The 26,186-nt window shown below is 53.6% G+C and overlaps 2 protein-coding genes across 2 annotated transcripts in view; one reads left to right on the top strand and one right to left on the bottom strand.

The window, feature by feature from the left end:
• LOC143696055 (uncharacterized) overlaps positions 1-1,927 on the bottom strand; it is a 224,075-nt gene extending 222,148 nt beyond the window's left edge. Inside the window, 2 exon segments of the mRNA XM_077191261.1 lie at positions 562-789; positions 880-1,927. Of these exon segments, the coding sequence (XP_077047376.1) occupies positions 562-789; positions 880-1,722 (1,071 nt within the window). The 5' untranslated portion in view covers positions 1,723-1,927.
• Positions 1-26,186, top strand: part of LOC143696054 (uncharacterized) — a 569,411-nt gene that overhangs the window by 484,750 nt on the left and 58,475 nt on the right. Inside the window, exon 11 of the mRNA XM_077191260.1 lies at positions 25,722-25,967. Within this exon, the coding sequence (XP_077047375.1) occupies positions 25,722-25,967 (246 nt within the window). The remainder of the gene's footprint in view (positions 1-25,721; positions 25,968-26,186) is intronic.

The raw sequence follows: 26,186 nt of genomic DNA, 5'->3' as shown, positions 1-26,186 counted from the left end.
ATATTGGTTTTTGGATTTTTTGGGTGAGATGATTTAAAAAATGGGATTTTTATAGGAATTGAATCAGCTGAGAAGGTGGCACTCTGCAAACAGAAATGACTGAAAATGAATGAGGCAGAAATCAGTAACTCTGAAAGTTTTATTTGCTATCAAATACATCCCACACACCCAGCCCCACACAATCCCCATCCCACTGCTCCAAATTGGGATCCCTCTTCTCCCAATCTCCTTCCAACTCCATCTCAACTTGACAGCTGTGGAATGGAGTGAGTTTGGCCTGGGATTGAGTTTTTTGAGGAGGGAACAAGCAATCTGAGGTGGAATTGAGCCCTTTGGGGTTAAAATTCAGTTATTTTCAGAGGGATTTAAGTGGTTTTGAGGTGACTGTTCCATCCCAATGGACTTTTGGAGGACAGAGAGATTGAGAAGAGAAAAAAATTCAGGTCAAACCAAAGGAGAAGCAGCCAGGAGTGTTCCCAACATGGATCACAGGGAATGTGAGTGACCAGGGCTGTGCCCAAAGTGCCTCCTCCAGTGGGGGATGGAGCTGCAGCAGCGCACGAAGCTCTTCCCGCACTCGGGGCACTCGAAGGGCTTCCCTTACCGGTGCCTCCGTTGGTGTTGGGTCAAGTTAGAGCTGCAGGAGAAGCTCTTCCCACACTGGGGACACTCGTAGGGCCTCTCCCCAGTGTGGATGCGCCGGTGGGTGACGAGGTGGGAGTTCTGCCTGAATCCCTTCCCACAGTCGGGGCATTGGAATGGCCTCTCCTCTGTGTGAATCCGATAGTGCTGGAGGAGATTGGAGCTGGTCTGAAACCTCTTCCTGCATTTATCACACTCGTAGGGCCTCTCCCCAGTGTGGATGCGCCGGTGCTTGACGAGGGTGGAGTTACGCTTGAATCCCTTCCCACAGTCGGGGCATTGGAAGGGCCTCTCCTCTGTGTGACTCTGATAGTGCTGGAGGAGACTGGAGCTGGTCTGAAACCTCTTCCTGCATTTATCACACTCATAGGGCCTCTCCCCTGTGTGGATGCGCCGATGGGTGACGAGGGTGCAGTTGCGATTGAATCCCTTCCCACAGTCGGGGCATTGGAAGGGCCTCTCCTCTGTGTGAATCCGATAGTGCCGGAAGAGACTGGAGCTGGTCTGAAACCTCTTCGCACACTTGGAACACTCGTAGGGCCTCTCCCCAGTGTGGGTCTTCTGGTGGCTGATCAGGTGGGAGCTCCTCCTGAAGCTCTTCCCACACTCCCCACACTCGTAGGGCTTTTCCCCAGTGTGGGTCCTCTGGTGCATGATCAGGCGGCAGTTCCACCTGAAGCTCTTCCCACACTCCACGCATATGTGGGGCTTCTCCCCATCATGGAGCTGCTCATGGAGCACCAGCTCCGAGCTCTGGCTCCATCTCCGGCCGCCTTCCCGGCCCAGGCTGGCTCTTTCCCCCTCACATCCCCGCCATCTGCGTTTGCAGCCCCTCCTCGTGCGGCATCTCCGGGCCTTTTCCTCCCCGTTGGCTTCCTGCGCCGTGGAGCCGCTCCAAACGGCCTCTGCCACCAGGTTCTGCTGCGGGCATTTGTCCTCCCTGCTCTCCATGCTCAGCTCCTGCTCTGGGCGAGGAAGGACAAGGACAGCATGGGATTTGCCTCCGTGCCACAGGCAAGGGCAACGAGATCCCCCCAGGCCGTCTCTGGGGACGCACTGCCCCCTCTTGGCTCTCCCCATTTCGGGATGCCGGGGCTCTTTGGGCTCCCGGGCTCCCTTCTCCCCTCATTCTCTGCTCTGCGCTGCAGCGGCTCCAAGGAGTCCCCCCTGCCCCTCTCCAGGCTCTTGAGGCTCCCGCCAATGGCGGCGCTCCCCCCTCTCTGGGCTCCCCACTTTGGCCTCCTGGGGCACACAGGGCTCTGCTCCTCCAGGCTGCCTCTGCCGGCAGCCGCCACCGCCACCCCCCGATGTCTCCCCGAGGGGCCTTTTCCGCTAAGCCTTGGACTTCTTCATTCTCCAAACATCCCCCCAAAAACCCAACCCAGGGACCCCCCGGGATATCCGGGCCGGGCTCCCCCTCCCCGCTCACCGGAGCCATGGGGGGGGCGATGATCCCACAGGTGGGGGCTGCGAATTCAGGCAGGGATCGAGACCGCGTGGCTCCCGCAGCTCAGCCTTGATCCGCCCTTGTCCCCCCTCTTCCTCTTCCTCTCGCTCCTCCTCTGTCCTATCTCCCCCTCCCTCTCCTCCTCCCCCTAACCCCGCCTCCTTCACTGCTCTTTCTCCTCCGGCTCCTCCTCTTCCATCCCCCCTCCTCATCCTCCTCTGTGTTATCCCCACCTCCTGCTCCTTTTCCATCCCGCCCCTTCCATTCCTTCTCCTCCTCCTCCCCCCTTACCCCGCCTCCTCCTCCCCCTCCATCCCTGCCCTTCCCTCCCTCCTCCTCCTCCCCCAGCAGCAGCCACACCCTCGGTGCCCCGTTCCCGCAGCCCTCGCAGCTCGCGGCAGCAGCGGCCATGGAGCCGGGCCAGGTCGGCATGGGCAGCGCGGGGCTCTCGGCTGCTCCCAGCCGCTGCGGGCGGGGGGAACCCGGCCCGGGCCAAAGGAGAGGCAAACTGGGCAAACTGGGGGCACATCACAAAGCTAAGGATGCAGCAGAAAATGGAGCTGAAAGAGTTATGTTAATATTAACTCCAAACGAGGAAAAACTGGAAATTCCAAAGTTTAGGGAAGCCGAGAAAAAAGAATTAAACAAGACAGGAAATGAACAAGATAAATCAGGGTAATAGAAACTTCTACATGGAAGACAATTACTTAATAAAATGTGCTTACTAGGAAAAGATTAGAAGACGTGCATCAGAAACCCCACTGGCGTACTCAAGCTTTGTGTGATCATTTTTTAAGGAATTTTGGGTGCACTGGGATTTTTGGTGTAGCAAAGCAAGTCACTGAAAGATGCTTAATTTGCCAAAGGATAAATAAAAAGGTGATGGGAAAAACAACATTAGGAGGTCATGAGTTAGCTCGCCGACCATTTCAAAATATCCAAGCAGAAGTTTAGATTTGTTAGGTTCTGGATTTATTTGGAAAAGAACCCATTTAATCTAGAAGAAAGACAATATGCCATATGTTAGACAGGAGATTTTAGGAGAATAAAAATCTTTGAAGTATCAGAAACACCCGAGGAAAAAACCAAGAAAATAAAAAGGGGAAATGAAAGGGAGGGGAACAAGAGGAAAAGTCAGAAAGAGAGTGGGATCCTCTGCAGCTCTTGCCCCCTCCGTTGGCGGCCGAGGCGCCTGTCCCGGGTCCCGGCTCGCTGCCCGCCTCAGCTCCGCCTGCCCCGGTTTCCATCCCAGGTGCGGGCTCACTGCCCAGGGCAGCTCCACCTGCCCCGGCGCTGGCGGTGAATTTGTGTGCCCTGGCCCCACTGCCCGGCCCGCGGCCGCTCTGCCGGCCATGCTGGGCAAGATGGGGTTGCTCTGTCCTGCCGCGTGGGCCGAGGTCACCGCGCCGACCGCACCGAGGGCGGGTCCCAGCCATCCCATCCCCGGCTGCCCTGCCCGTGCCAGCTGCGCTGGGCAGCGCCGCTGCTGCTGCCGGGGTCTCCCACCTGCCTTTTCTCTGCCGGGAGCTGCCGGATCAGCCGCCAGAAGCCATGTGGGGGCTGCCCACGCTCCGGCTCGGCCTCCACGGGAAGATCCCCCTCTGGCGATTCCGGCAGCACACCCTGCCCACATTCCGACCGAGCCTCGGCGGGATATCCTCCCCTGACCCCTCCTGCTCTGAGTTACGTCCCCTTGGTAACCACAGCTCCTGCTGTTCAGGGAAAATCCCTCTCTCTACAGGAAGCACCTTATCGAAACACAAGGGGCTCAGTTAAAAGGCAGCCCTCTCCAAATTCTTTCTCAAAACACGGGAGAAAGGCTACAGAAGGTAAAAAAGTGAAAGAGTTAGATGAAGGGATTGCTCTATTGCCGTGAAGAGAGGTTCCCATGGCAGGGATGCGCTGCCCCGCCCCGCGGGAGCCACCGGCGCCCCTGCCGGCCGTGCCCGGAACTGCACCCAAGGGGAAAGCGCCGCAGCCGAAAGGCCGGGACCGGCTCCGGGCTCTGTTTGTTGGCACTGCCGGAGCTGTTTATACACACTACTATTATTATATTATACACACTAGTAAAGAACCGTTATTCCTAATCCCATATCTTTGCCTGAGAGCCCCTTGATTTCACTATCCTAAAAATTAAGAGGGAGGGGCTTTGCATTCTCCATTCCAAGAGAGGCTTTTTCTGCCTTCCCAAGCAGACACCTGTCATGTAAAGCAAGACAAGCACCCACAGGCACTGAGGGGGGCTGCAGGAGGGGCAGAAGAAGGCCCTGCAGCACTTGGGCACAAAGGCCCAGCAGGTGAGTGCAAGAAGGGAGCAGCAAAAGGCCAAGCTGAAGGCAAAGGCCAGGGCAGAGCTCCTACAGCCCCTGAGGGATCAGCCCCAGGGCCCAAGGGGGCCCCAGCACCCAGGGCACGGCTCGGCCACAAGCACCCGGCAGAGGCATTGCCCTCCTCGGCAGGGCACAGCCCACCCAAACAGCCCCTGGCAAGGAATCAGGGCTCCAGCTGCAGGGCACAAGGACACTGCAAGCAGAGACAGCAGCACCCTCAGGACCAGCAAGTCCAGCCCGTGATGGACATGGATTGGCAGGGCTGTCACAGCTCCCATCACACCAGGGACCCTCCACACTGGAGCCCTTGAGAACATTCAGGTGGGTCTGCATTGAGAGGAGGCATTTCCTGATGGACACAGGGGCCTCTCAATCTGCTCTGCATCTTAGACCTAAAGGGGAAAATAGTAAAGGAATATTTTAATTTTTAAGGGAATGAGTGGGAAAGATGAGCAGGTATGATTTGTTCAACCACTATTAGAAGCTGTGGGGGATAGGTTTGAAATAAATTTCTTTTTCTTCTTCCTGTGATTGTAATTAACTAGGAAGGAGTTTGAGAGCTGGATTTTAATACTGTAAAAAGGGATACAGAGGCCAGTTCTGTTGTACCTCTGTGTCAAAAGTCTGACAAGGCCTATGCTGAAGTGAACCCAGAAGTGTGGGCAGCCCCAGGGAAATACAGAAAATTAGATATGGAGCCTCTACAAATTAAAGCAACCTGGACAAGCACTACCCTGTTCCAAGAGAGGGAAGGAAGGGCTTACAGCCTGGTATTGAGTCCCTGTAGAAGGCAGGGCTTTTGGAGCCAAGGGTGTCTCCCTACAACACTCCTATCTTGCCAGTCAACAAACTGGATGGATGGACACAAGGAGGAAACACAGAATTTTCAAGTGTTAAAATTAAGATTAACTGAGGCGAGTGGCCTGGGCCTTCCAGACAGGGAAAAAGAATTTGAATTATAGGTGGACGTTAAACAGGGTCTTGCCAAAGGAATTCTTGTGCTAAAATGTTTAACCCAGTGGCCAGAGAGCAGCCTCATTGTCTGCAGAATTGTGCAGCCACAGCTTCCGTGGGAGCAGAGGCTGAAAACTGATGACAACAGGAGGATCTCCTAGAGTTCAAGTCTGGCATCAAGTTAAAGCTTTGACAACCAAAAGAGCCTCTAAATGGATGAGCAGGGCTCGGTGATTACAGTATGAAACTTGTTCAGTGGCACAGGAGGATTCAGAACTGAGGACAGGGCAAGGGTTTAACCCAGCCTCCTGTTTGAACAGCCTGGAGAGGGGCTGGCAAGGAACCCAGGACTGCACTCAAGGGACAGAGCTCCCGAGCCAGGCTGGGAGAGATTGATGGGACATTCCCTGGCCTGAGGGAGACAATGTGTTTGTGGATGGCTCTGCAAGGGCAGCAGAAGGGAAAAGAGCTACAAGACAGGCTGTTATTAAGGAAGGGGAATCAGACAAAGCGCAGGTCACCGGCCCATGCTCAGCTCAACCCGCGGAGCTGTGGGTGCTTGTAAGAGCCTGGCACTGAAATGCCCTGAGCAGGAAGGCTTCAAAATCTTCTGCTGACACCATGGCACCTAACAGGGGGGCAAAAGCAATTCTGACTGCTTCAGCAAGCACTGGATCACTTATTAACCTATTTCTAAAACAAATAATTCAAAGATAATGGATTGTGGGAGCAATAGATTCAGATGGGGAACTCATTTTACAGGAAAGACCCTTCAGGGGGTTATGGCAGCTTTAGGAATACAATGGGACCTCCATAACCCCTGGCAAGCCCAGAGCTCGGGTTGGGTAGAAAGAATGAATGGGGAAATAAAGAAACACCTTTGGAAGCCGGAGATGGAAACCAAGATGCCATGGGTACAGCTTTTGCCATTGGCTTTGGCAAGAAAAAGAGCCAGACCCAAGGCAGATATTCAATTATCTCCCTTGGAATTCATGTCTGGAATTCCTTACCTGGGCAATTCTCCACCTAGTGCAGGGTGGAAATAAGGGATGTAAATGTAAGGCAGGCTGTAGCCAGGATCCTGTCTCCTGTGGAATCTCTCCCCCAGGAAGCTGGGCTGGCACAGAGCCTGCCCTGGGACTTTGCTGTTGCCAACACCCAGCCAGGCCATCGGCTCCTGCCTAAGGAGTGCAAAGCAGCACCACTGGTGGCCAAGGGGCCCACGCCAAGTGTCCCTGAGGCCAGAAACAGCCGCCAGCACAGCTGAGCACGGGGGGACCCCTCAGCCTGGCCTCAGGGGCTCTGAAGCCCCGGAGATTTGCACTTCCCGCCTGCAGCAGGACCATGGGAGCCGCCCCTGAGCCTGCCCTGAAGGCAACGCAGCAGCAGCCAGGGCTCCACAGCGGGCCAAGCCCCTGGGCCTGCCCACAGATCCTCTGCTCAAACCCTCGGGAATCCTGGCCACCCTCCCCTGGCACCTCCAGCCACTGCGGCCAAGCCTCGCTGCCGCTGCTGCAGCTCCAGCGCTGGCTGGGCCTGCACTGCCACAGCTGCTGGGGAGCACCGCGGCACAATTCCACCCTGGGGCTCACTCACACCCACACTCTGGGCTGCCTGCGACTGCACTGCTGCAAAATGTACCCATCCTGCTTCTTTTAAATCTTATTTCTCTGCTCAGAAAGGTTTCTCTACTCAAAGGTTTGCCTTTGGGAAAGAAATTTTAAAGGTTTTATTTAAGGGGTTCCCAGTCTGTTCGGATGTTAAACTCATCTCCACCACTCAATGGAGACGAGTTTAACATCCGAACAGACTGGGAATAGCCCAAAAGACACCCACAGAGATAACGACCAGCAACAAAACATCAACGCCCCGCAGCAAACAGCAACCAACAGCTACCCCAGACACTGCCCCCGGCACAGCTGGAGACACCTGGTCTGGAAAAGGCTGAGAAGGAAATCCAGGAGTGTGGACGGAATTCACAGCAGAGGGGAAGAAATCCGAGTCTAATAGGAAACCAAACACTAAAAACTTACACGACTTGGAAGCAATGAATATTAAAGCAGTGGATTTAGATTGGTTCAGACCACGTAAAGTTTAGGAAAAATCGAGTAAAACTGACATGTCATGGAATGATTTTTTCTGCACAGCCGGGCTATGTGTGGATGAAAGTATTTCTGTTGCCCATCCTGGCCAGAACCAAGCAATGCCTTGACTCTCTCACACGAAAGAGATTCTTGGAGAGTTTTTGTTTTCCCTACAGTTTCAGTGATAAGATTACAACATGAGAAACATTTTTTATAATAATCCTACTTTATATTGTCAGGTAGGTTTGGGACAGAAGGGTGAGAATCAATTTTTGGCCTGGGTTTTTCCATGTTCGCCTTTATGTTGCATTTTGCAAAATTGAAGAGCTTTAACCATGATACTTTTAACTCTTAAATAGTTAATACTTTTTTTAAAAAAAGCAGATTCCGGGGGGCCACATGTGACTCACCAGATGGCAGCCCTGGAAGAGAAGCTTTGGTTCTAGTCAGCCAGGAGAGGAGCTTTAGGAATGCAAATGAACCCTGCTGGGCAAAGCCTGGCCAATGTACCTGGGTCTCTTGCCTGGGGCAGGAATTGGGCTGGTTCCCCCTGCCCCTCACCCCGAGCTCTGCCTGCTTGCACTGATGGAATTTGCACAGCTCAAGGCAGAGCCCGGGGTGAGGATATCTGACCCTGCGACAGAAACGGGTGAAGCTGCACAGGGAAACAGCAAATGGAGAATGTTGGGAAAACTTCACTATAAATAAATGGGGGGAATCATCCCTCTGCCCACTCCAACGTGTGCTGTCACTGTCTATGTTATATAGGGTGGATTAGAGCACTGAGATGTTCTTGCTACCACAAGTTCCGGGAAATCAGTTGGGAATCCAAGTATTTGATGATTTAATTAGAGAAAAATGGTCAATTGATGCAGCCCTGGCTGGAGAGAGCGGCCAAAAATGGGGAGAAGATGAACGGCCAGCAGAACAAATCCTACAACACCATGGACCAGCCCCTGGGAACCCCAACCAATTCATATCAGGAGCCACAGAACCCATTCCTCATTTCAATGGCACCATTAGATTACAAGCTGTCCTCGGAATAACCAACCAGACAGCTCCAGCTCCTGACCTTCCTGCTGAGCAATCCACTGAAATGAGGAACACAACATTTCACCATGGGATGGGATCAGATCATCTGTTAGCAGAGAAAATAGGAGTTTGTGGAAAATCAAATGACTCCAACTGGTCTTGGCAAATAGATGACAAAGCCAAAGTGGTGAAACAGATAACAAAGGAAACAAAAAAGCAGCTCATGTACCAGTCCAAACGTGGAAAGGATGGGAATGGGACACGGTTTTGTGGTTCCCTGGCAGACCATGGGTTAAACGAATGCTGCTTCTGCTCTGATGTGCTACAGCACCTCTCACCTTTTTACCATGCTCCGAACCTTGAGAGTGCAGCTCATTCAGCAGCTGAGCGGGGGGCCAGGGACTTGTAGATAAGGAAGTAAGGGGCAAAACCACCAGCTTCAATAAATGTTATTAATTAACACGGACTGCTGCTCACAGAATGTCCCGCTAAATTCCTGAACGTCGAGAACAAAAAAGACTTAACAGAGCCGTGAATATCGGCTGTTCTACAAAAGTGGGGGTGCACATTAACGAGGACGTGCAGTTGGCAGATCGGGAGGTCTGAACCTTCCAAGTACCTCAGCCAGTGGGCAAAGGGAGAGGGAGATGAGCCGGGAAAATGAGGATAAAAAGGAGGCTGCGAACTACAACAATGGCAGCGAGCGCACGGCAAATGCGCCACGGCCTCTCCCTCTGCTCAGCAATAAAGTCACTTGTACAGGACTCCTCTGTCTCCTCGGGGCACGGAAACCTCCGGCCACGTGAATTTCCCCGCAATGCCCCGGGCACGGGGCAGCCGCCCCTGTGCCAGCCACAGGAACCGGGCCGAGCCAGCGCTGCTCCGGCAGCGGCTCCTGCCGAGGCAGCGGCCGCAAGGAGACCGCGGGCAGCCGCTCCCGCAGCGCCCTCACGGCAGCGGCACCACGGGCCGGACACGGCACAAGGAACCCGCCTGAGCCCCCTGCCGCCCCCGAGGCCCGCAGCGAGCCCCGAGCCCCCGCACAACCCAGCGCGGCTCCCACCTGCGCTGCGGCCGCCTCCCAGCTCCGCCGCCGCCTCACCGGTGGCTCCCGGTCACTCCCAGTATGGTCCAAATCACTCCCGGTAGGATCCCAGTTGCCCCCGACACGGTCCCAGCGGCTCCCAGTCATGCCCTGTATGGTTCCTTTCACTCTCAGTCCCTCTCAGTAAGAGCCCAGTGTGGCCCCAGGCACTTCCAGTATGAGCCCGGTCACACCTTACCCGATGCCATTTGCCCCCGCTGTGGTCCCAGTTGCTGCCAGTATAAGTCCAGTCACCTCCAGTTTGATCCCAGTTACTCCCAGACACTCCCAGTACTATGCCAGTCACTCCAAGTGTCACCCCATCAGTCCCAGTATGATCCCAGTATGACCCCAGCATGGGGCAGCTGCTCCCAGTATGATCCCAGTTGCTCCCTGCATTACTCCAGTTTCTCTTCTTCACCCCTACTACAGATCTGATCACTCCCAGTATGATTCCAGTCAGTCCCAGGATGATCCAAACCATTCCCAGTCCCTCCCAGTCCAATCTCAATTGTCCCCTGCATGTTCCCAGTAGCCCTCAGTGTGGTCCCAGTATATCCCAGTGTGATCTCTGCTGCCTCAGTTCTGCTCCCAGTGGGTTCTTTTCCCAGTCTGTCCCAGTCCATTCCAGTCTGTCCCAGTCTCTCTCCAGCAGCTGCTGCCCACCCCCCCCTCCCAACCCCATTCCCGGCATTGGGACCCCCCCCTGCACCCCCTTATCCTGCCCCAACACCCCCCTGCACCCCCTTTCCCGGGTATCCTCCTCTCCCAGCCCCTGGATCCCCCATTTCCGTGAGCCCAGGGAGCCCCGGGCCCCCATTCCCGGCCAGCCCGGGGCACCTCAGCCCCAGCCTCCCTTTGCTGGGAAACCCGGCCTGGGCACGGGGCTCTGCGGCCGCTCTGGGATTTATGATCCCCCAAAGGAAAGGGAGAGAACAGCAGAGAAAGAGAGAGAAGGAGATTGGGAATCAGGGATCGGGTCCCAGCGCCCAGCCCTGCTCCGCCGGGGGTGGGACCCGCACCCGCAGCAAAAATTGGCTCCGCTGCTCCCGCTGCTTGCCCGGCTTTGGGCCGAGCCCAGCGGGGTCCGGGCAGAGTTTGAGCGCAGGGCCGGGAGTTCAGCAGAGCCCGGCCCGGGGGTCCCGCAGGGCGCGGCCCTGGAGGGTCGCAGACGGATCGCCGAGGGATCCAGAGGGGTGCCAGGAGGGGATCCAGGTGAATTCCCTGGAATTCGCCCTTTCCCCCTCCCCCCGCGCTCCCTCGGGCACTTTCGCTTTCGCGTCTCTGCAGCCGCGATCGGGGACGGCTGCGATGGCCCCAGCGCTGGGGCTGGGGGTGCTCCGGGGGCTCCTGGGACTCCTGGGGGACCCGGGGGCCGCGACCAAAGGTGAGTGGGACCCCCCGAAACCGGGACCCCCCTGAACCACAATTCCCGGGCACCGGGACCCCCTTGATCTTCCATTCCCGGGCAGGGGAACCCTCTAAACCTCCATTCCCGGGCAGGGGAACCCTCCTGAACCCCCATTTTGGTTCATGCCACCCCCCCTCACTCCACTTCCCCAGCACCGGGACCCCCCTGTACCCCCTCATCTGGCACCGAGATCCCCTGAACCCCCATTTCTGTTCACCGGGACCCCCCTGAACCGCAATTCCTGGGCCCCGGGAACTCCCTAAACCTCCATTCCCGGGTACCGGGACTCCCCTGAACCCCCATTTTCGGTCCTGTGACCCCCTCAGCACCCTTTTTCAGCACCGGGACCCCCCTGAACCCCCATTCCTGAGCACGCGGACCCCCTTGAGCGCCCATTTCTGGGCACAGGGACCCCCCTGTACCCCCTTCCCCAGCATTGGCACCGCCCTGTACCCCCTCATGTGGCCCCAGGACCCCCCTGAATCCCCATTTCTGGTCACCAACGCCCCCGGAACCGCAATTCCCGGCCACCGGGACCCCCTTGAATCCCGAATTCCTGGAAGGAAACTCCCCCCGAACCCGCATTCCCCGGCACGGGAACCCCCTGAACCCCAATTTTTGGGCACTGGGACCCCCTGCCCCCCCTAATCCGGGCCTAGGATCCCCCCGCACCCCCGTCAGTGCTCTGGGACGCCCTGCACGCCCATTCCCGGCCACCTCGTCCTTCCCAGACCCCAGACCCGCCCTTTTCCTCGGCTTTTAGACCCCCAGATCTCCCAAATTTCGGCGTCCCCCCAGTTCTTCATTGCCGGCGCTTCCTGGAAGGCGTTCCAGGGGATCCCGGAGGGTCCCCTGGGGTTCCAGGGGGTCAAGAGACCCCCCTTGAACGTTCATTTCGGGACACTGGGACCCCCCCTGTACCCCCTTCCTCAGCCCCGATAACCCCTGCACCCCCTTATCTGCAGCCTGGAACCCCCTGAGCCCCCATTCCCGGGCAGGGAAACCGCCCTGAACCCCAATTTCTGGGCACCGGGATCCACTACATCCCCTTATCCGGCACCGGGACCCCCTGAACCTCAATTTTCAGGCACCAGGACCCCTTGAACCCCGGAACTCGGGAATGGAACCCCCCGGAACCCCATTCCTGGGCACCGGGACCCCAGTGCATCCCGTTATCTGGCCCTGGGACCCCTTGCACCCCTTTTCCCAGCACCAGATCCCAGCCAGGCCATTATCTGGCACCAGCACCCCTGAACCCCCATTCCTGGGCACCGGGACCCCACTGCATCCCCTTATACAGCACCAGGACCCCCTGAACCCCCATTCCACTGCACCAGGACCGCCGTGCACCCCCATATCTGAGACTGGAACCCTCCCAAACCCTCCGTTCTCAGGCACAGGGACCCCCCCTGCACCCCCTTATCCAGCACGGGGACCCTCCTGCACCCCCTCATGCAGCACCAATGCCCCCCCGCACCCCCTTTCCCGGCCCTCCCCCTCTCAGACACCCCAGCCCCCGCTTTTCCTTGACCCCAGCACCCCCTGGACCCCCACTCCTGCCTTCCACAGCCCCCACCCACCACCTTCCTCAACACCGGGGCCCGTGCACCCCCTTTCCTGGGCACAGGGACCCCCTGGACACCCCATTGTTATAAAATTGACTCAAAACGAGTAATTTCCAATCAAAGAATTTATTAATTATTGAAGCAGTTATACTACGTAAGCAAAGGCTCAGCGCTGGGCGACAGGGGAGTCTCCGCTCCACCAACTGCCGCACCAACTAGTTTCTGATTCAGTCCTTTGGTCCTCTCCATCCTTCAGGAGTCCATGTTATCTCAGAGTTCTCTGCGCCTGCGCTGGTTGTTGCTAGGGGGTCATCCTTCTGTCTCCTGGTGGTCGGTGATAAAGGCTGCGGAGTCTTCCTCAGCCGTGTCTTCTTCACCCTATGTCCTTATTTGGTGACTTCTCTGTGGAAAATTACCAAAATCTTATGATTAACGCAATATGTGCCCTATCAAGCTTAAGCAAGCAAATGTCCTGCCTTGCAAACTGTGCCCTATCAAGCTTAAGCAAGCAAATGTCCTGCCTTGCAGACTGTTTATCTGCCCCTGCCCCTTCCCCAGCTTTTCCCTGGTCGTTATCTCTGTGAGTTATCTGCTTGTACCATTTGTCAGCGGGAAAGGTTTCCCTGCTGGGTGTTTATCTGCCCCTGCCCTTTCCCCAGCCTTTCCCTGGTCGTTATTTCTGTGAGTTATCTGTTTGTACCATTTGCTGGGTGGGACTATGTGTGGGCTCCTGCAACCCCTTCCCTGGTATCCTTGTGGCTCATATCTCATGAAGTAGTACAGAAATAGTCAGCAGACAACTCTTGTAACACACTGGTCTCTTTTTCGTGACGAACAAAATGTAGTCCCTCATCTCAATCCCCCCTTTGTTTTGATACTCAATTTTGTTCGTCAAAACGCTCTAATTCCCTTTTGCTGAGCTCCAGAGATTCTTCTGGATCATCCATCTTCAAGGTTCCGTATTTTGCTCGTGTGAGCATAAGGTGAGCAGCTTCTAATCTGCCTTTTACAATGCTAATCAATTTATTAAAAATACAAGGGCCAAACGTGAGTCCCAATAGTAAGAGAAGTAGTGGACCCGCTACCGTTGATAATAAAGTTGTAAGCCAAGGAGAATAGTTAAACCAAGATTCATACCAGCTTTGGTGTTTTTCCCTTTCTCTTTGTCTTCTTTCTAGCCCCTCCCTTAGTTTTGCCATTGAGTCCCGTATAATTCTGCTCTTGTTTACATATGTGCAGCATTCTTCTCTTAAAGCAGCACATAGTCCTCCTTGTTGCAGGAATAATAGATTTAACCCCCTTCGATTTTGTAAGGCTACCTCTGCTAGGGAATCTAATGATTCTGTGAGGTCTTTGATGGAGGTTTCGATCCTCCTGAGGTCTTCATCTACAGAGGCTCTTAGTTCTTGGAATCCTCGGTGTTGCTGTATGAGTGAGGCTATTCCTCTTCCTGTCCCGGCTGCACCTATTCCTAGTAACATTGCTACAGTGAAGGTTGTGAATATTTCCCGTTTCACTATGTGGGGTCCTATATTTTGATATTGTTCATAAACATACTCTACGGGGTGGTAAAGGACTCTGGGTACTATCAATACTTGAATACAAAAGTCACTGGATTCATTAAATCGGTCTATATTTATACATGGGGTGACTCCGAGAGTGTTACAGACCCATTTAGTATTTGCTGCTGGCAGTATCCAGCTGGCAGGTTTCTTAGGGTCACTCAAATTCCCCATAACCTGACATAGATGTCGTTTTTCCACTGGTACTCATCCTATACATCTTCCTCTCCCTGTTACCCTTGCCAAGGTTATCCCTCTCGATTCTTCTCCTTCTTTTTTCCATAGGCACCTAGCTGGGTTGGTCCCATTTACTCGTCTGCTTTTTGCTGTTACCCCTAGGGCTTCATAGAACGGGGGGTTTACGGTGTAACACAGCCAACATTCCTCAGTTAGATTTGGATGGGTCTCATTCAGGACTAGGAAAGTGGCCTGTAATATTTTCCACAAGTCCCCTTCTCCCGGGTTTTCAGGTCCTCGGGTCGAATCAGTAAAGTTTTGCTTATACATTTCTGGAAAACTAGTGGTTGGGGCTGTTTCTGATTCATTTCCATTATTTTCTCCTAGCATTAGTTCTCCAGCTATCGCCTGGTTTGGTCCAATTGGTTCGGGGTCGTGTGGCACAGTTGTCTTTTGGATTATAAAGTGCCCCCCTCTGTCTGTCCCTGGTTCCCATAATCGGGCTCCCCACATTTTCCCTAATAACCAGACTTGGTCATGTGGTTTTGTCACATTAATGTAAATCATATTGCATGTTCCATCTAACCCTCCTTCTTTCTGGGTATATGTGGAAGTGGGCTGTGTACCCCTCTATGGACCCCATCCAGTTCTGATAAACCCGTCCTCGTTCCCCCCAAAGGAGCTTACTGATACACAGTCCCAATAAGCACAGTAAAAGTGTCCTGGATAGTTACAATACCCTTTTCCCGGGTTTGAGCTTGGACAAAAATAACATCCAAACTGATTTAAACATGGATTTACAGGTATTAAATCACACAAAGTACATAAAAAGCTGGGTGCGCCAGACGTGATTTTGGTCTGGATAACATACTGGTCTTCCCATCTAATCAGTGACCATTTGAAGGGTTGATGTGAATACCCTTCTGCCCCTGAACTTGTTACGATGCACCAGAAAAGAATTAAGGCTTGTAATTTGGGGCTGTCATTGTCGGAGCTCAGGTTGAATTTTACCTTTGGTTTCCCCAGTGGTGGGTTACCAATCCTGGGGCAGGACAGCCAACATTTCCTGGACATCCCATATGGGGGTCGGGGCTTCCGACGGACTCCACTGGTTATTACCTCTCTGCCTCGCCCGACGACTCGGTTGCTGCGAGCCTCGGGGTTTACCATCTTCTCGGCAGCAGAGGTATTCTTCAGGAGCCAGATAAACCTCCCGTTTCCACTTTTTAGCACTGGCGGCCCAGTTATTAGCTTTTATTAATGAGAGGTCACGCCGCAAATTGGGGGCTTTCTTCCGACACACCACTTCCAGGATGTCCAGGAGAAAGGGGATCGGTTCGTTAGGGTGGTAGCGGAACCGATCAGGATTTACCCCTTTGGAAAAGGTTTCCCACCACTCGTCAGATCCAAGCTTTACCTCCCCCGTACCAACTCTGCTACTAAGAATGATAGAAGTTAGTCTCCTCTCTTTCTCATAGCACGGCGTACAAATTCCCCTAGGTGTTCTACCACTCCGACAATGAGAGCACCAAGGTTTGTGACACAATTTACAGGAAAAGCATACAAGGGGGTGACAGTCACAATCTAACCAGTTACACTTTAACCTTATATCTTTGTTCTGTGCTTTTTCCCCCTTCCATGGGTGCCCTTTATGTTCTAATCTCGGGGACTTAAAGTAGGGCTTTCTCAACTCGTCCTCTAAGAGTTTGCAATATCCAAGAGCCTCCTGATTCCCTATTAGCTGGGTTTGGAGATAATGGTTATCTCCAACCCAGATTATTATCCAAATCATTTATCAGTTCGTTTCAGCTTTAATTTGGTTTCTCCCGGGAGACTGCAAACCTCCCAGCTGTGAGGGGGTTTTACCGGTCCTTTTATGCGACTAGCATGAGTCCATCCTTTTTCAGCGGTTCGTATGGCTGCTTCTGTGGTGAGGAGTACTTGGAACGGTCCTTCCCACCTTGGAGTCAAGGGGTTTTCTTTCCAGCTTTTCACGAGCACCCAATCTCCTGGCTGTACCTGGTGTAAGATAAAATCTAAAGGAGGCCGTTGTGCTAACATACCTTTTTCCCATAATGCCTTTCTGTACTTTGTCAATTTCACCAAATATTTTTGCGTACATGTGTCATTAATGACAGGATGTTCGTTAGGATTTTCTAGGTTATACGGCATCCCATACATCATTTCAAAGGGTGATACCCCTAAATCAGCTCTAGGTCTTGTTCTTATATTTAGCAACGCTAGAGGAGTACATTTAACCCAGGTCAAATTGGTTTCTGCTACCAGTTTGGTCAATTGCTTTTTTATTTCCCCATTCATTCGTTCAACTCGTCCAGAGCTCTGGGGATGCCAGGGGGCATGTTGTTCCCACCGTATGCCCAGAGCTGTTGCTAAGTTTTGGGTAACTTGGGAAATAAAATGCGGCCCTCTATCTGAGTCAATGACTTCTGGGACCCCGTATCTCGGGATTATCTCTTCCATCAATATTTTTGTAACTACTTTGGCTGTTTCTCTTACGGTTGGGAAGGCTTCCACAAAATGTGTTAGGTGGTCCACCAAGACCAAGAAATATTTGGTTCTCCCTACTTTGGGGAGCTCGGTGAAATCTATCTGAATGTGGGAGAAAGGCCTTTTCGCTAGCGGTCGGCCTCCCTCCGGTAATTTTCTCAAATTTTTTTTTTTCTATTTACTTGTAAGCAAATTAGGCATCCTCTGGTTACTTGTTTGGCAATGTCCCAGATTCCCACACTCACATACTTTGCAGCAAAATAATCTACCAGTCCCTGTGATCCCCAATGTGTTTTTTTTTTTTTTTGATGTATCTTAGTCAGTAATCTATGTGCCGCATTTTGGTGGTCCCAATGGGGGTTCTGTAGGGGCCATTTAGTGTCCGCAGCCGGGCCTTGGACATGCTGCGTGTCCCAAATACGCATTCCTTCCCTTCTTATCATATTCCGTTCTTCAGTAGAGAACAGAATGCCCAAAATGGACTGCATTTCTTCCCAGGTATAGATGTTTGGTCCTAAGAACTGGTCGACCCTCTCGGCTACCCCAAAAGGGTCCTCTAATAAATGTCCCATGTCCTTCTTAAAGTCTCGTACATCTGCCGAACTCAAGGGGACAGTAATAAATCCTATACCCGCCTGTGGTCCACCCATGGGCATCTCCCGTAGAGGGAATAACCCCGTCTCAACCCTACTGCGGCTCCTTGTAATCGGGCCTTGGTAACCGGTTTGGTTAACCTCCCCTTGGTTACCCTCTTCATCATTGTTCGGTGCAGGTGGTTGTGGAGGTGGTGGGGCATTGGGTGCTGGCGGTGGGACATATGGGGGCGGTGCTATAATTAAGTCGCCCAAATGATTGTCCCTCTTCCCCTTTTTGTCCGGATCCCCTTTCCCTTCTCTTAATTGGAAAACATACACTTCGGGTCTTGCTACCCATATTTTGGCATAATCACTCTCCTCTTACGAGAAGGGCTCTTTAGAATTTACCCATAGGTTCAAGTCCTGTCGAACCCAGTCTTCAGATGATCCAAACATGGGCCAAAAAACTTTTTTTTTTTTTTTTTTTTTTTTGGAAATCTCTTTCCCACCCCATACTTCCATACAATAATGTATCATTCTGGCCCTATCCTTAGTCTCGGTCCCCGGGTAATGCTTCCAATTACTAAGCATAAATCCTAGGGGACTGTCCCTTGGAATGGGGGGGAGTTTGACTTGGGTTGGGGTCTTGCTTTTCCCCTGCCCCATTCGTCCGGAGTGCCTTCTTTCACTCTCAAATTCCTTTCACTTCCCCTTTTTCGTGGCCCGAGCCCTTCGCGGGTCTACGGGAACCGCACTACTCAAGGGTCCGCACTCACTTGGAGAGTCCGGCTGCCGGCCCTCCTCTCATTCACACTTGTCCACCGCCACACTCCGGGATCCCAACCCCGCCCGAACGGATTCCCTTTTATACTTACGCGTCCTGCGTCTTCCTCCGGACTCCGTGCACAGATTATTAAGGGGGTCACCGGTATAATTTGTCCCGTTTGCTTACTAGTATATATTTTAGGGTCGTCGGTGAGAGTGGCAGAGGTTCTCCCAGAGGGGCCACCCAGAAAGCACTGGATGAGGCGCCCCCCACTCTGGGTAGATCTTACCCGATCCAAACTCTCATCCGAGTCACGGCACCAAATTGTTATAAAATTGACTCAAAACAAGTAATTTCCAATCAAAGAATTTATTAATTATTGAAGCAGCTATACTACGTAAGCAAAGGCTCAGCGCTGGGCGACAGGGGAGTCTCCGCTCCACTACTGCCGCCCCAACTAGTTTCTGATTCAGTCCTTTTATCCTCTCCATCCTTCAGGAGTCCATGTTATCTCAGAGTTCTCTGCGCCTGCGCTGGTTGTTGCTAGGGGGTCATCCTTCTGTCTCCTGGTGGTCGGTGATAAAGGCTGCGGAGTCTTCCTCAGCCGCGTCTTCTTCACCCTATGTCCTTATTTGGTGACTTCTCCGTGGAAAATTACCAAAATCTTATGATTAATGCAATATGTGCCCTATCAAGCTTAAGCAAGCAAATATCCTGCCTTGCAGACTGTGCCCTATCAAGCTTAAGCAAGCAAATATCCTGCCTTGCAGACTGTTTATCTGCCCCTGCCCCTTCCCCAGCTTTTCCCTGGTCGTTATCTCTGTGAGTTATCTGCTTGTACCATTTGTCAGCGGGAAAGGTTTCCCTGCTGGGTGTTAATCTGCCCCTGCCCTTTCCCCAGCCTTTCCCTGGTCGTTATTTCTGTGAGTTATCTGTTTGTACCATTTTCTGGGTGGGACTATGTGTGGGCTCCTGCAACCCCTTCCCTGGTATCCTTGTAGCTCATATCTCATGAAGTAGTACAGAAATAGTCTGCAGACAACTCTTGTAACACACTGGTCTCTTTTTCATGATGAACAAAATGTAGTCCCTCATCTCAATTCCCCCCCATTTATTTATAGTAAAGTTTTCCCAACATTCTCCATTTGCTGTTTCCCTTTGCAGCTTCACCCTGCTTTTTTTAAAAAAAGTATTAACTATTTAAGAGTTAAAAGTATCACGGTTAAAGCTCTTCAATTTTGCAAAATGCAACATAAAGGCGAACATGGAAAAACCCAGACCAAAAATTGATTCTCACCCTTCTGTCCCAAACCTACCTGACAATATAAAGTAGGACTATTATAAAAAATGTTTCTCATGTTGTAATCTTATCACTGAAACTGTAGGGAAAACAAAAACTCTCCAAGAATCTCTTTCGTGTGAGAGAGTCAAGGCATTACTTGGTTCTGGCCAGGATGTGCAACAGAAATACTTTCATCCACACATAGCCCGGCTGTGCAGAAAAAATCATTCCATGACATGTCAGTTTTACTCGATTTTTCCTAAACTTTACCTAGTCTGAACCAATCTAAATCCACTGCTTTAATGTTCATTGCTTCCAAGTCGTGTAAGTTTTTAGTGTTTGGTTTCCTATTAGACTCGGATTTCTTCCCCTCTGATGTGAATTCCGTCCACACTCCTGGATTTCCTTCTCAGCCTTTTCCAGACCAGGTGTCTCCAGCTGTGCCGGGGGCAGTGTCTGGGGTAGCTGTTGGTTGCTGTTTGCTGCGGGGCGTTGATGTTTTGTTGCTGGTCGTTATCTCTGTGGGTGTCTTTTGGGCTATTCCCAGTCTGTTCGGATGTTAAACTCGTCTCCATTGAGTGGTGGAGATGAGTTTAACATCCGAACAGACTGGGAACCCCTTAAATAAAACCTTTAAAATTTCTTTCCCAAAGGCAAACCTTTGAGTAGAGAAACCTTTCTGAGCAGAGAAATAAGATTTAAAAGAACCAGGATGGGTACATTTTGCAGCAGTGCAGTCGCAGTCAGCCCAGAGTGTGGGTGTGAGTGAGCCCCAGGGTGGAATTGTGCCGCGGTGCTCCCCAGCAGCTGTGGCAGTGCAGGCCCAGCCAGCGCTGGAGCTGCAGCAGCGGCAGCGAGGCTTGGCCGCAGTGGCTGGAGGTGCCAGGGGAGGGTGGCCAGGATTCCCGAGGGTTTGAGCAGAGGATCTGTGGGCAGGCCCAGGGGCTTGGCCCGCTGTGGAGCCCTGGCTGCTGCTGCGTTGCCTTCAGGGCAGGCTCAGGGGCGGCTCCCATGGTCCTGCTGCAGGCGGGAAGTGCAAATCTCCGGGGCTTCAGAGCCCCTGAGGCCAGGCTGAGGGGTCCCCCCGTGCTCAGCTGTGCTGGCGGCTGTTTCTGGCCTCAGGGACACTTGGCGTGGGCCCCTTGGCCACCAGTGGTGCTGCTTTGCGCTCCTTAGGCAGGAGCCGATGGCCTGGCTGGGTGTTGGCAACAGCAAAGTCCCAGGGCAGGCTCTGTGCCAGCCCAGCTTCCTGGGGGAGAGATTCCACAGGAGACAGGATTCTGGCTACAGCCTGCCTTAAATTTACATCCCTTATTTCCACCCTGCACTAGGTGGAGAATTGCCCAGGTAAGGAATTCCAGACATGAATTCCAAGGGAGATAATTGAATATCTGCCTTGGGTCTGGCTCTTTTTCTTGCCAAGGCCAATGGCAAAAGCTGTACCCATGGCATCTTGGTTTCCATCTCCGGCTTCCAAAGGTGTTTCTTTATTTCCCCATTCATTCTTTCTACCCAACCCGAGCTCTGGGCTTGCCAGGGGTTATGGAGGTCCCATTGTATTCCTAAAGCTGCCATAACCCCCTGAAGGGTCTTTCCTGTAAAATGAGTTCCCCATCTGAATCTATTGCTTCCACAATCCATTATCTTTGAATTATTTCTTTTAGAAATAGGTTAATAAGTGATCCAGTGATTGCTGAAGCAGTCAGAATTGCTTTTGCCCCCCTGTTAGGTGCCATGGTGTCAGCAGAAGATTTTGAAGCCTTCCTGCTCAGGGCATTTCAGTGCCAGGCTCTTACAAGCACCCACAGCTCCGCGGGTTGAGCTGAGCATGGGGCGGTGACCTGCGCTTGGTCTGATTCCCCTTCCTTAATAACAGCCTGTCTTGTAGCTCGTTTCCCTTCTGCTGCCCTTGCAGAGCCATGCACAAACACATTGTCTCCCTCAGGCCAGGGAATGTCCCATCAATCTCTCCCAGCCTGGCTCGGGAGCTCTGTCCCTTGAGTGCAGTCCTGGGTTCCTTGCCAGCCCCTCTCCAGGCTGTTCAAACAGGAGGCTGGGTTAAACCCTTGCCCTGTCCTCAGTTCTGAATCCTCCTGTGCCACTGAACAAGTTTCATACTGTAATCACCGAGCCCTGCTCATCCATTTAGAGGCTCTTTTGGTTGTCAAAGCTTTAACTTGATGCCAGACTTGAACTCTAGGAGATCCTCCTGTTGTCATCAGTTTTCAGCCTCTGCTCCCATGGAAGCTGTGGCTGCACAATTCTGCAGACAATGAGGCTGCTCTCTAGGCACTGGGTTAAACATTTTAGCACAAGAATTCCTTTGGCAAGACCCTGTTTAACGTCCACCTATAATTCAAATTCTTTTTCCCTGTCTGGAAGGGCCAGGGCAGCCGCCTCAGTTAATCTTAATTTTAACACTTGAAAATTCTGTGTTTCCTCCTTGTGTCCATCCATCCAGTTTGTTGACTGGCAAGATAGGAGTGTTGTAGGGAGACACCCTTGGCTCCAAAAGGCCTGCCTTTAACAGGGACTCAATACCAGGCTGTGAGCCCTTCGTTCCCTCTCTTGGAACAGGGTAGTGCTTGTCCTGGTTGCTTTAATTTGTAGAGGCTCCATATCTAATTTTCTGTATTTCCCTGGGGCTGCCCACACTTCTGGGTTCACTTCAGCATAGGCCTTGTCAGACTTTTGACACAGAGGTACAACAGAACTGGCCTCTGTATCCCTTTTTACAGTATTAAAATCCAGCTCTCAAATTCCTTTCTAGTTAATTACAATCACAGGAAGAAGAAAAAGAAATTCATTTATTTCAAACCTATCCCCCACAGCTTCTAATAGTGGTTGAACAAATCATACCTGCTCATCTTTCCCTCTCATTCCCTTAAAAATTAAAATATTCCTTTACTATTTTCCCCTTTAGGTCTAAGATTCAGAACAGATTGAGAGGCCCCTGTGTCCATCAGAAAATGCCTCCTCTCAATGCAGACCCACCTGAATGTTCTCAAGGGCTCCAGTGTGGAGGGTCCCTGGTGTGATGGGAGCTGTGACAGCCCTGCCAATCCATGTCCATCACGGGCTGGACTTGCTGGTCCTGAGGGTGCTGCTGTCTGTGCTTGCAGTGTCCTTGTGCCCTGCAGCCGGAGCCCTGATTCCTTGCCAGGGGCTGTTTGGGTGGGCTGTGCCCTGCCGAGGAGGGCAATGCCTCTGCCGGGTGCTTGTGGCCGAGCCGTGCCCTGGGTGCTGGGGCCCCCTTGGGCCCTGGGGCTGATCCCTCAGGGGCTGTAGGAGCTCTGCCCTGGCCTTTGCCTTCAGCTTGGCCTTTTGCTGCTCCCTTCTTGCATTCACCTGCTGGGCCTTTGTGCCCAAGTGCTGCAGGGCCTTCTTCTGCCCCTCCTGCAGCCCCCCTCAGTGCCTGCGGGTGCTTGTCTTGCTTTACAAGACAGGTGTCTGCTTGGGAAGGCAGAAAAAGCCTCTCTTGGAATGGAGAATGCAAACCCCCTCCCTCTTAATTTTTAGGATAGTGAAATCAAGGGGCTCTCAGGCAAAGATATGGGATTAGGAATAACGGTTCTTTCCTTGTGTGTATAATATAATAATAGTGGTGTGTATCAACAGCTCCGGCAGTGCCAACAAACAGAGCCCGGAGCCGGTCCCGGCCTTTCGGCTGCGGCGCTTTCCCCTTGGGTGCAGTTCCGGGCACGGCCGGCAGGGGCGCCGGTGGCTCCCGCGGGGCGGGGCAGCGCATCCCTGCCATGGGAACCTCTCTTCACGGCAATAGAGCAATCCCTTCATCTAACTCTTTCACTTTTTTACCTTCTGTAGCCTTTCTCCCGTGTTTTGAGAAAGAATTTGGAGAGGGCTGCCTTTTAACTGAGCTCCTAGTGTTTCGATAAGGTGCTTCCTGTAGAGAGAGGGATTTTCCCTGAACAGCAGGAGCTGTGGTTACCAAGGGGACGTAACTCAGAGCAGGAGGGGTCAGGGGAGGATATCCCGCCGAGGCTCGGTCGGAGTGTGGGCAGGGTGTGCTGCCGGAATCGCCAGAGGGCGATCTTGCCGTGGAGGCCGAGCCGGAGCGTGGGCAGCCTCCACATGGCTTCTGGCGGCTGATCCGGCAGCTCCCGGCAGAGAAAAGGCAGGTGGGAGACCCCGGCAGCAGCAGCGGCGCTGCCCAGCGCAGCTGGCACGGGCAGGGCAGCCGGGGATGGGATGGCTGGGACCCGCCCTCGGTGCGGTCGGCGCGGTGACCTCGGCCCACGCGGCAGGACAGAGCAACCCCATCTTGCCCAGCATGGCCGGCAGAGCGGCCGCGGGCCGGGCAGTGGGGCCAGGGCACACAAATTCACCGCCAGCGCCGGGGCAGGTGGAGCTGCCCTGGGCAGTGAGCCCGCACCTGGGATGGAAACCGGGGCAGGCGGAGCTGAGGCGGGCAGCGAGCCGGGACCCGGGACAGGCGCCTCGGCCGCCAACGGAGGGGGCAAGAGCTGCAGAGGATCCCACTCTCTTTCTGACTTTTCCTCTTGTTCCCCTCCCTTTCATTTCCCCTTTTTATTTTCTTGGTTTTTTCCTCGGGTGTTTCTGATACTTCAAAGATTTTTATTCCCCTAAAATCTCCTGTCTAACATATGGCATATTGTCTTTCTTCTAGATTAAATGGGTTTTTTTCCAAATAAATCCAGAACCTAACAAATCCAATGCTTGGATATTTTGAAATGGTCGACGAGCTAACTCATGACCTCCTAATGTTGTTTTTCCCATCACCTTTTTATTTATCCTTTGGCAAATTAAGCATCTTTCAGTGACTTGCTTTGCTACACCAAAAATCCCAGTGCACCCAAAATTCCTTAAAAAATGATCACACAAAGCTTGAGTACGCCAGTGGGGTTTCTGATGCACGTCTTCTAATCTTTTCCTAGTAAGCACATTTTATTAAGTAATTGTCTTCCATGTAGAAGTTTCTATTTCCCTGATTTATCTTGTTCATTTCCTATCTTGTTTAATTCTTTTTTCTCGGCTTCCCTAAACTTTGGAATTTCCAGTTTTTCCTCGTTTGGAGTTAATATTAACATAACTCTTTCAGCTCCATTTTCTGCTGCATCCTTAGCTTTGTGATCTGCCCCCAGTTTGCCCAGTTTGCCTCTCCTTTGGCCCGGGCCGGGTTCCCCCCGCCCGCAGCGGCTGGGAGCAGCCGAGAGCCCCGCGCTGCCCATGCCGACCTGGCCCGGCTCCATGGCCGCTGCTGCCGCGGGCTGCGAGGGCTGCGGGAACGGGGCACCGAGGGTGTGGCTGCTGCTGGGGGAGGAGGAGGAGGGAGGGAAGGGCAGGGATGGAGGGGGAGGAGGAGGAGAAGGAATGGAAGGGGCGGGATGGAAGAGGAGCAGGAGGTGGGGATAAGACAGGGGAGGAGGAGGAGGGGGGATGGAAGAGGAGGAGCGGGAGGAGAAAGAGCAGTGAAGGAGGTGGGGTTAGGAGGGAGGAGGACAGGGAGGTGGAGATAGGACAGAGGAGGAGCGGGAGGAAGAGGAGGGACAAAGGCAGATCAAGGCTGAGCTGCGGGAGCCACGCGGTCTCGATCCCTGCCTGAATTCGCAGCCCCCACCTGTGGGATCATCGCCCCCCCCATGGCTCCGGTGAGCGGGGAGGGGGAGCCCGGCCCGGATATCCCGGGGGGTCCCTGGGTTGGGTTTTTGGGGGGATGTTTGGAGAATGAAGAAGTCCAAGGCTGAGCGGAAAAGGCCCCTCGGGGGGACATCGGGGGGTGGCGGTGGCGGCTGCCGGCAGAGGCAGCCTGGAGGAGCAGAGCCCTGTGTGCCCCAGGAGGCCAAAGTGGGGAGGCCAGAGAGGGGGGAGCGCCGCCATTGGCGGGAGCCTCAAGAGCCTGGAGAGGGGCAGGGGGGACTCCTTGGAGCCGCTGCAGCCCAGAGCAGAGAATGAGGGGAGAAGGGAGCCCGGGAGCCCAAAGAGCCCTGGCATCCCGAAATGGGGAGAGCCAAGAGGGGGCAGTGCGTCCCCAGAGACGGCCTGGGGGGATCTCGTTGCCCTTGCCTGTGGCACGGAGGCAAATCCCATGCTGTCCTTGTCCTTCCTCGCCCAGAGCAGGAGCTGAGCATGGAGAGCAGGGAGGACAAATGCCCGCGGCAGAACCTGGTGGCAGAGGCCGTTTGGAGCGGCTCCACGGCGCAGGAAGCCAACGGGGAGGAAAAGGCCCGGAGATGCCGCACGAGGAGGGGCTGCAAACGCAGATGGCGGGGATGTGAGGGGGAAAGAGCCAGCCTGGGCCGGGAAGGCGGCCGGAGATGGAGCCAGAGCTCGGAGCTGGTGCTCCATGAGCAGCTCCATGATGGGGAGAAGCCCCACACGTGCGTGGAGTGTGGGAAGAGCTTCAGGTGGAACTCCGAGCTGATCAGGCACCAGAGGATCCACACTGGGGAACGGCCCTATGAGTGTGGGGAGTGTGGGAAGAGCTTCAGCTGCAGCTCCAGCCTGATCAGGCACCAGAGGACCCACACTGGGGAGAGGCCCTATGAGTGTTCCAAGTGTGGGAAGAGGTTTCAGACCAGCTCTGATCTTCTCCTGCACTATCAGAGTCACACAGAGGAGAGGCCCTTCCAATGCCCCGACTGTGGGAAGGGATTCAAGCGCAACTCTGACCTCATCAAGCACCAGCGCATCCACACAGGGGAGAGGCCCTACGAGTGTGATAAATGCAGGAAGAGGTTTCAGACCAGCTCCCATCTCCTCCGGCACTATCGGATTCACACAGAGGA

Source organism: Agelaius phoeniceus, chromosome 28 (assembly GCF_051311805.1).
Source record: "Agelaius phoeniceus isolate bAgePho1 chromosome 28, bAgePho1.hap1, whole genome shotgun sequence".
NCBI lineage: Eukaryota > Metazoa > Chordata > Aves > Passeriformes > Icteridae > Agelaius > Agelaius phoeniceus.
The sequence above is the reverse complement of the archived record's forward strand: the minus strand, read 5'-3'. Positions and strand labels throughout refer to the sequence as shown.